This window comes from Sturnus vulgaris, chromosome 6, assembly GCF_052056855.1.
Source record: "Sturnus vulgaris isolate bStuVul1 chromosome 6, bStuVul1.hap1, whole genome shotgun sequence".
In the NCBI taxonomy this organism is placed as follows: Eukaryota; Metazoa; Chordata; class Aves; order Passeriformes; family Sturnidae; genus Sturnus; species Sturnus vulgaris.
This window is the reverse complement of record NC_142248.1, coordinates 15,689,128-15,703,204: the sequence shown is the minus strand read 5'-3', so window position 1 is coordinate 15,703,204 and position 14,077 is coordinate 15,689,128. Positions and strand designations below refer to the sequence as shown.

At 37.5% G+C, this 14,077-nt stretch overlaps 1 protein-coding gene across 45 annotated transcripts in view; it reads left to right on the top strand.

The window, feature by feature from the left end:
* GPHN (gephyrin) overlaps positions 1-14,077 on the top strand; it is a 272,981-nt gene that overhangs the window by 232,835 nt on the left and 26,069 nt on the right. For all 45 annotated transcript variants that reach the window (XM_014869451.2, XM_088167164.1, XM_088167166.1 and 42 more), the window contains 5 exons: positions 255-310; positions 5,212-5,331; positions 9,342-9,400; positions 9,572-9,725; positions 11,550-11,671. In XM_014869451.2, the coding sequence (XP_014724937.1) occupies positions 255-310; positions 5,212-5,331; positions 9,342-9,400; positions 9,572-9,725; positions 11,550-11,671 (511 nt within the window). The remainder of the gene's footprint in view (positions 1-254; positions 311-5,211; positions 5,332-9,341; positions 9,401-9,571; positions 9,726-11,549; positions 11,672-14,077) is intronic.

Genomic DNA, 14,077 nt, shown 5'->3' with positions numbered 1-14,077 from the left:
CTTTACATGACCTCATACTGCCCAGAAATTTTCAGTTAAAAATACTCTCTTCTCTAGAACCTGTTTTTCAAAGTAATAAACACACCTCAAACAGAGCTGAAAGGTAACATGCTTGCAGAGCTTCTGTAACTTTAGTCATGCTAACACTGAAGAACTGAACATTAGATCGTCTTTGCTCTTCACCTGTTTATAATTTATAATGCCATAATTTGTTTTGGTTCAGTGTTTACCATTTGTGTTGTCCCTCCTAACAGCTGCTGATGGTCCAGGAGATCGATTCATCATAGGGGAATCCCAGGCTGGTGAACAGGTGAGCACAATTTCTTTTCTCCTTTTTTAATGTATTTTTCTCCTGTAAGATTTTGCTTTGTATTTTTACAAGCCTTGCTAGTACTCCAAAATTCAATAGTCTTGGATGTGGTGTGAAGTAGGACACAGCTGTACTGACCCTCTTGCTATGTGCCTTGGGACATGATTTCAGAAAGTGAGGTAGTACAGTTACATAAGGAACTAACAAGGATATCCCAAAATACTTCAGAGCATTGTGCTGACATGTCTGATAGGAGTGCACACAGTAACATTCTGCCCTGGTACAATGTTTGAGGACATGAGATTGCTAGTGGTGCAACAATTCATAAGCAGAGAAAAGAATGATTTAACCCCCTCTTGCTGACAGATTTTTAAAGGATGCCAGCCCAATAAGTGTTTTGGTAAGATGCTTCCATTTTTTACACTGATACCTGCAAAATGAAGTGTATAAAATTTTTATTAAGATTTTATGGATAGGTAACCATTAGAACAATCTTGAGGAAGCCTGGCAGCAGCTTAGTTTGAGGCTGGTTTGTGAGAAGAATGTTTGTGCACCTTGGCAGATACATGGATTGATTTTAAAAGCAAGTTGAGGCATGACCTGTTTGTGACCTGCTGTGCTCTATAAATATTCATGAATAGACGTATTTCGTGATTTGCTCTCAAATTCCAGAGCATATTTAATGAAATTTTTGCACTAATACTGGAGTAATGGGAAAAGAAATCACTTATGTTCAACTACTGTTATTCTGTCCATTTAATCATACCTGCCAGATCAGGAAAATGTGAGTTAGTCCAAAATGTTTCTCTAGCTATTTCAAGTCCTGATTTATAATTCTGTGTATCGTGTGTGAAATAATGGAGAAAGAGAGAAGTAACAGGCAAAACAAGGAATTGAGCAGTTTTATTGAGGATTTTATAGTATGTCCATTTAAACTGCTGAACAAAAAGTCCAAGTAAAATGGACATCTTTCAAAAGTTGTATCAGATTTTGGAAGTATTACCAGTCACAGGATTATTCAATTTTCTTTTAAATGGACTTGAACTGTCTCTGAATGTGTAATAGACATTTAATTTGGCTAATCATGACAGAGAGGAAGAACTGTAAAATTTTTTTTTACTTTAGGTCCCATCCATCATCATGAATTATACTTTGGTATAATAGACATCTTCTCAGTGCTGATATTCCTGTGAACTTAGATTAATGGATCTGTTGTACAAAATATGTAAAATTACTTTAAATTCTAGGAAAACAAAAGTAAATTAATTCAGCAGTTTTTTAACCTGCCTTATGTTTTTAGACCTCCTGACTGCATTTTCAAGCATTGGTCCAGAATCCTAAAGACTTGACAACTATTTTTACAACCTGTTTTATGATCACTATAAAATAGCAAGAACCAGCAGAGCAACCTGCTGAATTACCACTCCTATCACTATTCCCCTGTCATCAATATTATCATTTTGCTAGTTAAATATCACAGCACAGTGTTGCTTAAAAGCAGTACTGTTGAAGCTGTCTCTAATGGGGAGTACTTCCCATTAGAGGTCTGAAGCATTTCAGTGTCCTAATCAGTTCAGCAGGTTTGTACAAAAGATAAAAGGGCAAATGGAAGCTGCTTCCCTCCCACAAAGTTCAAGAGCTCACAAATGTCTCTATACAGGGACAGTCTGTCCTCCCAGATTACAGGCAATAGGAAAGCTCTCTGGCAAGGAGCAAAAATTGGGTGGGAAGCAGGCATGCAGAGAGAGACTATTTCTGAAAATACCAGTGGCAAGTTAGAAAAACAAGGCTGTTGACCTAAGAATAATTGGTCAAAGTTTTTTTCTGGGGCAAACATATCTTCAGGTTCATCTCCTTCCCAAGAAATTATTTATAGCCTTGGAAGGCTCCTCAGTCTCATTTCACCCTTCAGTCACTCTCAGCAGCAACTTTCTGTTTTTCATGTTACAAACCAATTAACAGAATGATTCACAGCAGGGAGTTCAAAATAGATTTAGATTTTGGCTCCTCCTGTAGGGAAAAAGGTTATGTAAATGCTAGTAGCAAGAAAGAAGATGGGACTGAGAATTGCAGGGAGACCATATAGCCAAGTTGGACATTTCTGTATTAATTTTTAATTTGTGTATTTTCTGATTTCCATCTCCAGATGGTCGTGTTTATGTAAACCCTTTTTTTCTTGTATATCAGGGAAAGTTTTCAGACATTACCCTGCTTTGGGAAGGTTAGGGTACACTAGGGATTACTGGTCACAAGTCATCCACAGTGGCCTGTGTGTGAAACACTCAGCTATAGGAAAAATGGGTTTCCTTCTATAGACTTACATAGACCATAGCATTTCCTGCAAGACTTTGTAAAGGTGTTTGTAAGAGGCACTACTAACCAGCTACAATATAGGATGAAAAGCAGGCATTTTCCACAATTCCATTAACTTGTGCCTTTTTACAGAAAGGAGCATGGATGATTCTAAATCACACAGAGAGGTGTGCATGAGAAAATTCCTGAGATGGGAGTTGTGCTCACTAGATTGTTTCTGGGTTTTATTCGGTGACTAAAATTGAGTAGATTATCAGTAATGAAGGCAAAGGACAGAAACCAGTATTGCCCCATTGCAGGTAAAAGTGAGATCTCAAAGGCCTTTAGAAGAGCTGTGAAATTTTTGCACATTATGTTTTCTGAGAAGCGATCACTTCTTTATTTTCATAGTCTCTATCATAGAGGAACATAGCCCTGGAGATTCACAAATAAATCAGATGGTTGACTTTTGTTCATAAAGTTAATCTGATCAAATTCTCAGCAGACAAAAAGGAAATTAAATATATGAGCAACATAACCAGTTCTAAAAGCAATTGTATCATGAATTTGTTTAAATGTATCACATCATTGCATCTCAAAAAATTAACTCATCTAACAATAAACTCCAAAAAACATGGTTAGTTACAGCACATTTTATCACCATAGGCTCTGATTTGTGGCAGTAGTAGACATTTTGTGTTCTTTATGATGCTTTTTAAATGGGAGAAATTTTTTTATGCAATACATTTTTTCTCTGAAATCTGTCATTTAAGCCAGCAATACTTAGTAAGTTCAAAACAATATTACCTATTTGTAATGTATCTTCAGATTATATCTACAGTGGTATGCAAAATACATAATCCAAGGCATAAGCTTTACCTTTTGTAACATTTCTTTTCATTAAAATCTAAATTACACACTAGATAGCATTATTTTCCCTCTTAAGAAGCTTTAGTATAAATGACAGTATCTGCTACCCATCCACAACTCCTTGAATAGTCTGTGGTGAGGAATAAATGCCATTTTCTTAAAAGTGTTTTCTTTATGTCATCTTGTTTAGATACCTACGTTAGGATAGCGTGAATCTTGCCCTAAAAATACACTAACTGTGACATATGGCAAGTGTGGGTTTTATTGATGTTCTTCTCCAAGGATATTAGATTTCCATTACCTGTAGAAAAGGGTCAAGATTCAGTCAGTTGTAGGCTCAGTTGTTTCGTGGAATACAAAGGTCACTGTGATACTGTGGTAAGCCAGAGAAAAACCATCCCCAGCGTGTTCCTAGGGCTTCTGTCCCAAATGTGTGCAATACACACACTTCAAAGTAAAACTCCCCTTTCAGAGGTTATGCCAGTGCTGAAGTGGAGTGGAAGGGTGGGCAAGGCAAACAGCTTTATGCAGCTGAAGTGCTGACCACTGGTCTGGAGTTTGGTCATGTCTGTCAGCCTCCTGGCAAAAGTCATGGAGTAAATTCCTGCTGGGCAGGAGCAGGTAACAGTGCTGGGCAGTACTGCCTGCAACCTGTGGGGTGCTGCCAAATGTGTGCTGATTGCAGTTTGAGGAGTCCTGGATGTATTCCAGTGCTGCATATGGAATATGGAGTCAATCTGCACACGAGTTATATGTGTGACACGTACAGAATGTGTTGCTCTGGTCACAGCTGCATAGATCTGTGTGTAGCACATGTTCACTTATAACAGTGAAACCTAAATAAGCCAGGCTTACTGCAGTGCTGTGGGGAGCCAGCAATGAAATCTCAGTCATCATATCAGCTTTAGTTTCATTTTTCAGGATTTTTTTTTTTTAGTTATTTATTTTTTAAATAGTTATAGTCAAATTGCAGTTTTACCCTGGATTTTGACAAATGTTTATTAAAATAGTCTGCCTGGTGAGAAGTGTTATTAAAACCATATCATTTGTTTATTATGTTGCTCTGATATTTTTCTATCCTTTGTACTGCTTCTGCTGAAGCTTTCTAGTATCCTGTGACTTTATAGAATTGTAAAATATTATCAATTTTAGGCTATTCTAAATTAACCCTCACAGAAACAGATATTCTCTGTGAACTAGTATTGAGCTGTCTCAGTCTGCTTAAAAATTAAGCAGTTGGTTACATTGCCAGTATATATTGTTTTTTCATATACAGTGTGCTGGTAAAACAAAGCACAACAAAAATCCAACCAAAGTAAAGCAATCTCAGCTCTGGGAACCAGAGTGCTCTACAAAAATATTTATGTACTGAGAACTGCTGGATTTTTGTGCATGGAATTTTCCAGAAGGTCACCATCTAGCAGTTACATTTCTAAGCCAGTTATTTTTCTGTGCCAGGTATTTTTCTGAGTATCAGTATATTCCTTTTCCTGAAAGTTCTTTCATGTGATAGAAATATAAGGAGAAAAACCTGAAGCCACCTAATATGTGGTCTTATAAATAAAGCCAGGTGTGAACTGGAGTTTATTGTACCTGATTTTATCTCTCACAGTATATCAAGAATCATGCTGAAAATAAGAATTCTGGTCTTGCAGATAGATTACTTGCATAAAGTTCAAGTGGTTTGAATTTTTTTTTTCCAAAAGTAGATTGATTTCTGTATTTTTTTTATTTTTCAGCCAACTCAGACTGTGATGCCTGGTCAGGTAATGCGTGTTACAACTGGTGCTCCCATTCCTTGTGGTGCTGATGCAGTGGTGCAAGTGGAAGATACAGAGCTCATCAGGGAATCAGATGATGTGAGTCACAAGTTAGAAAACTCATTTTTCTCTTGTGTGCAGCAGTAAATGGCATATGACACAATCCTGTAAATATGAAAAACAGTCATACAGAAAAGCTCTTCAGTAATCTCAGAAGTTTGAGGATTTTTGCATCAGTTCCTAGTGGCAATTCTCACTTTCTCAGGCTGTGATAACAGTACCACAGACCTTTCTGTTCTGACTGATTTTTCATCAAAATTGTTGAATGCTGACTCTAAAATGCTTGGGAGCATGATTTGAGTGAAAGGCAAATGCCTCCTGGAAATCCATGCCTACAGTCCAATTCAAATGCCTATTGTACTCACATTTTAAAATACAGGCTAGTGGAAATCTCACCAATAAGAAGGGGAAATGTTTTCTTAAATTACATATTGATCTCAGAATAATACATTGAATTACTGCTGGTGTACTTAAAGCTGAATATAATTTTCTATGGGAAAATGAACTGGTTTAAGTGCTGCAAAATCCATGGGATGACTTGGGTTCTTATAAACTGTGCTATGAAGACAGTTCTGTATTATCAGTTGGTCTTGTTTCAGCAAAGGTGGATTTGATGGATTTTGAAGAATACATCTTGTACAAATACCTTCCAGTGAATCTGTTTAGAAACAGATTTTTGTTATGAAACAGGGGAAATAAATGCCTCCCAAGTTTTTTTAAACTACAGCTAAGATTTTTAAAATACATTTGTGCTTCTTTAAAATGAGAACATTACTGAATTTAAGACCTCTGAAAACCAAGAAATGGATAAGGTGCATATTCCTCCAGAGTGTAGACATAACCCTGTTTTTGAACAGATTTTCCAGTCTACCTTTAAATCATACTACTGGACTACCTTACAGATGCTGCAAATAAGAACACAGAAAGAAAAACATTGAAAAAAGTATGAATACTGTAGTATTAATTCTGTATGCACAGTTGTCTCAACACAGTGAAATTTGCTTTTTATGAAGCAGAGGAGCTCTCCATAGACAACTTTATTCCAAAGATTCCATCTTAGACTTCCTTTGTGTTGCTGTGTTTGCTTCTGAATCCCAGCTGTGATTTCGAGGCACTCTCATCATGTTTGCTGTCATCTGAGAGACTTCCAGGCAAGGAGAGATGTCTCTTATTTACACAACTTCCAAGTTCAGCTTTGGAATGAGCTATGTGTATGGTTCTGTGCCCAAATCAGCCTTTGCTCTACTGCTGCTGTTCTGACAAGCTGTTCCACTTTGTCACAGCTCAGTGTCAGTATCGTGATTGCAGCTGGGGTGTAAGCAGATGAATTCTAGTGTTCAGAACTGATAAAGACTGCAGAAACTGAAACCCACTCTCAGGATCCTTTCTCACGCCTTAGTAATCTTATTAAATGCATAGATTTTTACATCTAATGAACTCAGCAAGCTGTCTAGGCTGTCCTTCTTCCTATCAGGGAAATTATTGAAATTATCAATCCTACTTTGAGGATTGTATATGTATAGATTGTGTCTTCCTGCAAAATACTCCATTGCCTTCGCTGCTTGTTAATCATTCCATTAGCCTTACTGAGCAAGTCTTTTGTGGCCATTGCCCACCTCATCTCGAGAGGACTGTCACATTAAAGAGCAACACACATGGTAACCTTCTATTTTTCCACTTCTTTGGATGACTCTGTCCTGCCTTCCACTTTTTATGTACACGTTCTCCTCTGCATGTGAGGTTATTTGGCTATGTGCTTAAAGTCTGAATTTTTTCATGAATGGTCAGCCACCTTCAACTTCTTTTTCCTGCCTATAAGTAGGAGGTAGAACTCTTTAATTTCTGTTTGTCTTTGGATACACCACTCAACGAATCCTGTTCATAATAATTAGTATAATTTAATTAATATGTTATTTTCTTCTCTTCCTTTTCATGTCTGGGTGGCTGCATATTTGAAGAATATTTTTCTTTTTAGTGTTAAGAACTCCTTCAGGGCTGGGATTTAACTGAAGTGAAATCTTTAACATCTGAAAAATACTCTTCTGAAAAGGGATTACTTTTCAACGGAACTAATGCCTTGAGTTCTAGTTGTGGTAACAGTACTTAAACTTCATAGCAAGCATTCCCCAAATGACCTTAGAAGTCATAGGCCTGAAAGGAATTACATCCATCAGGAAGAAAAATTCTCATCAGCTAGCCAAATGCACATTCATAAAGAAATATGTCTACACACTTTTCATCCTGAGTTTTTATGTCACCTTATAGGAGAAAGGAGCCCAGTGTGATCAACCAAAACAAGAGTCAGGTCCTGCATCAAGCCCAAGCATCAGCCAACTGTTCACAGCCACCAGAACAAGCTACTCAGATAGAGTTCAAAATATATTCATCCACAGCAAGAATGCTGCCTGACACACACCAAAGGACAGATGTTCTCAGTGTGATGCCATACTTCTCTGCAAGCCCCTCTAGCCACCTTGAATTATATTGTATTCCTTAAGCATTCTGGGATATCCATCAGTTCCACAGATATCAATCTCTTTATATCACCATGTTGTCCATAGTCACACTTTCCACAGTGCCTTTTGAACCTGGGATTGCTGAATTCCTCAAAAGTCTTTTTTTTTAGTTATTTCCCCTAATCCAGGAGTCCTAAACATGACCTTTTATATTAATCAATGTATCGTTGCCTCTCCTCTTGATTCCCTTAAAATCTTCTATCCCTCTTTAAATTTTATCAAAGATACAGAAATTTCAAATCTTTGTGACTGAACAACCATCCTCAGAGTGTCATAACAATAAAATAATTCTGGGACTAAGCATTGCTCCAAATTTAAGACTCAAGTGTCTTTTACAGCCTCAGCTGGCACTGAGGGGGCAAAAGGCCATTCTGGGCACAGCCAATTTGAACACTCACAGACAAGAACCATCTCTTATACAAAAAGAGAAGGTACAAAAGAAACCGAGTTTGCAGTAAAAGCTTCTGAAAAGCATATAAAAATACTGGGATCAAGTAAGAAAATTTTTCATTAGTAATTGTCTGGTTTTCAGGGGTTTAAATCTTCACAGTAAATAAACAGAATCTCAATCTCTAATAACACATTCATTAGCTTTCACTTTGGGGCCTTAAGTTTCGAGCATTTGGTTTGAACTCAGGCCCATATCACCATTAAGAAAAGATACAAGTCCCAGTGTCCAATCCAACACTACTGTTCTTGTAAAAATTCCAAATAACACTGACCTGCCTTGTTTTTCTTGTAGTATTAGTGTCTGATTTATAACTTTGAGGTATTTAAATACAAAGCACTACATGATAATGTAAAAACAAAATTTGTTCCAGTCTAAGTTTGGATTTAGTGCTACTGACAGGCTGGCACTATCTCAAAGCTGAGTGTATATATCATCAACCCATTTGCAGGGCTTAAAATTAAATATTAACAATATAGGTCATGTGCCATTTATTGGCATTGAATGAATCACCAAACCATTGACATTCTGAAAAAGGAAATGCATCAGACTTTTGATTCCTACAAGGCTCTCAAGTAAGAGTTTCCACTACAGGACTCTACATGAAAATCCTGAAACAGCTGCAGCACATAGCTTCCTCCCACTTTTCTGCTAATGTAGTGGCCCACTGTCTGCCAGACTAATGGTCTGTTTGAAGTGCCATCTTTGAAATGGTTTGACCAGATTAAGTTGGCTGAGAGGAGTACAAAGAATCCACTCAGTATACCAGATCAACAGATGTAACCCAGGAAAGCTATATAAACATAGGTATCATTTAAAAAAAAAAAAAAAAAGGAAGCTAAAACTACATATTCAGCACTGGTTCTCCCCTAGTGAGCTTATCATAAAGAACATTTCTTAAAATGCTGTTCAGTTTTAGCACACATTTTGTTACAACCTTGATAAGCAAATCAGGAGAACAATATGATGATTAAACCATAATGTCTCAGTGTAATGGGTGCTTTAAAGAGTGTATACTTCTGATAAATTAAACATTAATCTTTGAACAGCTCAGCTGACCGTATGTGATGTCCTTGTGTTTGTAGGGCACTGAAGAACTAGAAGTTCGAATCCTGGTGCAAGCTCGACCAGGCCAAGATATCAGGTCTGTATTTATTAAAATATCTCTGTAAGGAATAGAAGGGCTGATGAATTTCAAAGTATTTTTTTAATCATGAGTAGTACTGACATTTTGACGAGCAGGACCAATCAAGGAAAGGTACTTTGAATCTCATTCTGTTTCTCTTTCATGTTGTTTTTCTGTCCTGATTTTCAGACCCATAGGACATGACATTAAAAGAGGTGAATGTGTGCTGGCAAAAGGAACCCACATGGGTCCATCTGAGATTGGTCTCTTAGCAACTGTTGGAGTAACTGAAGTAGAAGTTAACAAGTTTCCAGTGGTTGCAGTAATGTCAACAGGGAATGAGGTAAGGAAAGTTAGTTTAGAAATACAGTCTGAAATACTGTATGGGTTTTTTTGAGGCAGTGTTTTTGGTTAGTGACTTCCACCCTATTCCTAGGCAGACTCACTTTTGACTGCAGCTCATGCTGAGATGAGCTATTTTTGTGAGGGATCAATCCATAATAATCTGCTTGTGTTTTCTCCCGTAGGGGCTTTTTCACAGGTCTCACACTCTTTTTGCCAAAATTTTGGTAATGTATCCAACCATGTGCCAGCTGTTTTCCTCTTGCCAGGAAGGGAGAACCTGTGGGGTAGTCGGGGTTGTAATTCATGTTGCCAGTCATGACTAAAGAGTAATTTCTTTTAAGCAACACCCCGTGTCTATAACACAAATGGCAGACAAGTTGTCTTTGAAAACTGAATAGTTTACCAAATTCCTTGTTTCAGTATTTTGCCTCAAAATTCTTTCTAATAGTAGCACATGTTGAAGTCCAGACACTCTTCCCTTGTAGAACAGCAGACCAGCTTTATAATTGCTTTAACTACATCAGAAAAATCAGGTTTAAGATTAATTTAATTTACTAACTTTACATATGTTGTGTGTTTACCCAGGCCAGCACCTGTGCCCTCTCATTTCTTCTAGCAGCAGAACAGAGAAAGAATAGGAAGAGCAAAACCTAAAGAGCATGTGGGTTGAGATATGTGTGTTAAGACAGCATGAAGTTTTAACTGTCCTTTAAGACAGACTTTTTGAAATCCAGCCACAAATATTAACTCAATTGTCATGTTCTCATACAGCTTGAACATGTTCAATTTTGAAAGATTTTGAAAACTTTTCATAGGTTGAATTTTGTCATCTGATGTACAGATTATTGCCAGATTTCGTAGCATAAACAGGGTGTGGCAGGCAGGAACCAAACAACTAGCTGAGGAATAAATCCATAGAGCTACAAGGATTACAGGTGGTGATTTTCTGATTAGTAACTTCCATATGATTGAAGATTCTTGTGTGTCATTAAAGGGTCCTTTACTGATGTGGACATTCTCTTTTGTAAAATATTAAGAGACCCTGCACAGTGGGTTATAACAAAGAGAACTGCAAGCCAAAGCATTGTATTTACCCATGCTTCACTTTTCCATTATTCTTACCTTACTACCCAATGCTGTGATTTTGACAGATACATTCTTATTAGTAGTAGTATTATTTACCTTCTGTCAATATTGTATTGTCCTTTTGTGTCCTACTACATCAGAATTTCTGATATATATAAAACATACATTTACATATGTGTGTTTTGTAGTTTAGCTTCCAAAATACATATGTGAGGTAATTGCCACAATATACTATCTTGAGAGAAAGTTTTTAATCCAAAACAGTAATTGATATAAGAACTAAGTATAAGGCTTCTGTCTATTAATCTGATGCAGATTTGTATTTAAAAGACATCTTTTTTGCTAAGCAGACAAAGAACTTCAAAATGTTCATTAATACCTTTAAATCTGGTTAACAATATCAATGAGGTTCCCTTAAAACCATTACAAGAGGAGCAATAACATGAAAACTTAAAAGTTTTGTTTGGATTGCTAATGTCTGAGCTTAGAAGCCACGTACTCATAAGGAGTAAGAATGTTTTGCAGAAGTGAACAAGTAGAAACAAGGGAAATAACATGGAATTGGATTAAACAAGCACATTACATATCTTATCAATTTAAATTCACTAAATCGTTCTATACATATGTTTCATGATATGTATCTAAAAATATCCTGTCCAACCCAAAGGAAAAATTCTCACTTGTGTAAAGCCTGGTATCCCAAGGAGCCTGACTGACAGTGTTCCTGGTTTTACAGCTGCTGAATCCTGAGGATGACCTCTTGCCAGGAAAGATTCGGGACAGTAACCGTTCCACCCTCCTAGCTACAATCCAAGAACATGGCTATCCAACAATCAACTTGGGAATTGTGGGTGATAAGTAAGTACCACATGTTAGTAAAGATGTCACTTCATATTCATGCGATGCACTTTATGGCATCCATGGGAATAGGAATACCAGAGAAAATGTCACTCATTCCAAGTGTCACAGTGACAAGGCACACCTTGGAGAAAGTATTTCACCATTTCATTAGAGCAAGAAATAAGTTTATTCTAGTATTAGGACGAATCTTTTGAAAAAAAAAATTTACTGGTGTTTAATTTGTTTTGCATTCTGTTTGCTGAAACAGATCATATATTTCCTGTTGCAAATTGAATTTATTGCTGCAGTATCCTTCCAAGCACTATACTTAAAGCACATAAAGGGAGACAGTTCTACAGCAGCTATACTTTTTTGCTGGTCAAATAAAGGGAGAAGAAAAGTTTCTCTCAGAGTTTATTTTCCATGCCAAAATTAGAATATAGAATTTTGTCATATTCTGAGTAATTGTCTTTTGAGGAAGGCCCCACTGCTGCTTATTGCTTAACATTTCCAGAAAAATGTGGAAGAAAATTTTTTTTTAAGTTTAGTGGTCTTTACTTTGATTGCCACAGAGTAGCACCCTACTGATTAATCTTTCTGTTCATCTGACAGCAATTGCTCCTTGTTTCCCAGTGGTAGTGAAGTGACATCTCTTGAGAGCTCTAGGATAAGAGATTGAATTTCAGTTTTCTGTCCTTCTCAAGGCTGTGCAGTGACTGCCATCCAGCCTGAGTTTCTCAGTGTAATGCATTTCCTCAATCTATTGAGACCTAGAGGCTTTGAATTGTCTTTCTTGCTTTTCAGTTTGGATATCAACCCAACTGACAGACTTGGTTTGACAGGGAGTTGTTCAGGTTTTCCTAGTGGGTAATTAAAAGTAAAAAAAAAAAAAAAAAAAACAAATAAGCAGATGACAAGGTCCCAGTCAGGGACTAAAAGGGAATCCAACCAGGTTACTATTACAGAACAGGTCATTTCAAATGCAGTCTTCCCTAAAGAGTATTCAACACAAAACATCACTAGCTTGACAGAAAGCCTATGAATGGGCCAGCCACTACATGGTTTTGCAATGATTAAACCAACCTGCACGGAGGCTGCAGGAAATGCAGTTGAATTTGAAGTACTCATATAGGGAATGTGACATCACAGTTGTGCTCTTAGGGAAGGCAAACCCTTCTGGATACTCTCACTGCATCCAGGTATCCCTTTTTGCTTCTCTAGCCTAGCAAGAGAAGTTCCACTGCAGTTCCAAACAGCAAAAAATATCAAGCCCTCCTTCCCATGAATGCTTCCAGTTTCAGGTGATGATGTCATACAGAGTCTAAACTCATGCAACTGTTCTTTCCAGGAATGGTATCTAAATGTCCTGGATCACTAGAGCTTTCTATATTATAAGGACCTTTTTAAACTTTAAAACATGAGTAAAGTTTTCAAATGAAACTATTATATCGAAAGATCAGGTTCTAGATTTATGTAGCTAAGAAAAAAGAAAACAGCCACAAAAAGTCTCTTAGCTCCTGAGAGCCATCTCTATGTAGAGGGATTGGCAGGTGTTTTCTTCAGCAAAATACTCTAGGTGGAACTTTTTACCACCTGCAGGAGCAAAAGTAACAGCTACCATTACCAACATTATTGTCAACAATAACTTATATCCTATATTACCAATGGCTTCATCCAATGGAAAAGATGCTTTCCCTGATAGTGCCCTCTGGAAAATAAGAGTGTAAAAGCTTGTTTGTTCTTTATGGCCTTGTCTAATCAAATAGCTATAATCTCAACTTGGCTGTAAAGTCAACACTATCAAAAGGGAAACTTTAACTTAAGGTCACTGTGCAAAACTGTAGCTATGTGCTCCATTGCCTTCAGGAATTGTTTCTGTGACCTCCTAGGCATGGAGAGTCTGTGAAAATAAATAATCCTGAAAGCTCTCAGTAATAAATGGCAAACAACTTCAGAATGATAGAATCATTTAGGTTGGAAAAGACTTTAGGATTATCAAGTCCCACCAGCATTGCCACAACCAAACCATGTCCCCAGGTGCCACATCTACATGTCTTTTAAATATCTCCAGGGATGGAAACTCCATCACTTCCCTGGACAGCCTGCTCCAATGCTTGATGGCCCTTTCAGAGAAGAAATTTTTCCTAATATCCAATCTAAACCTCCCATGCTGCAACTTGAGGCCATTTCTTCTCATCCTGTCACAAGTTCCTTGGGAGAAGAGACTGATCCCCACGTGGCTGCACCCTCCTTTCAGGTGGTTGTAGAGGGGCATCAGGTCTCCCCTCCCTCTCCTTTTCTCCAGGCTGAACAATTCCAGCTCCCTTAGACACTCCTCATCAGACATGTGCCCCAGACCCTTCAACAGCTTCATTGCTCTCCTTTGGAATGTCCTTCTTGTAGTGAGATTTGAGGCCCAAGAGA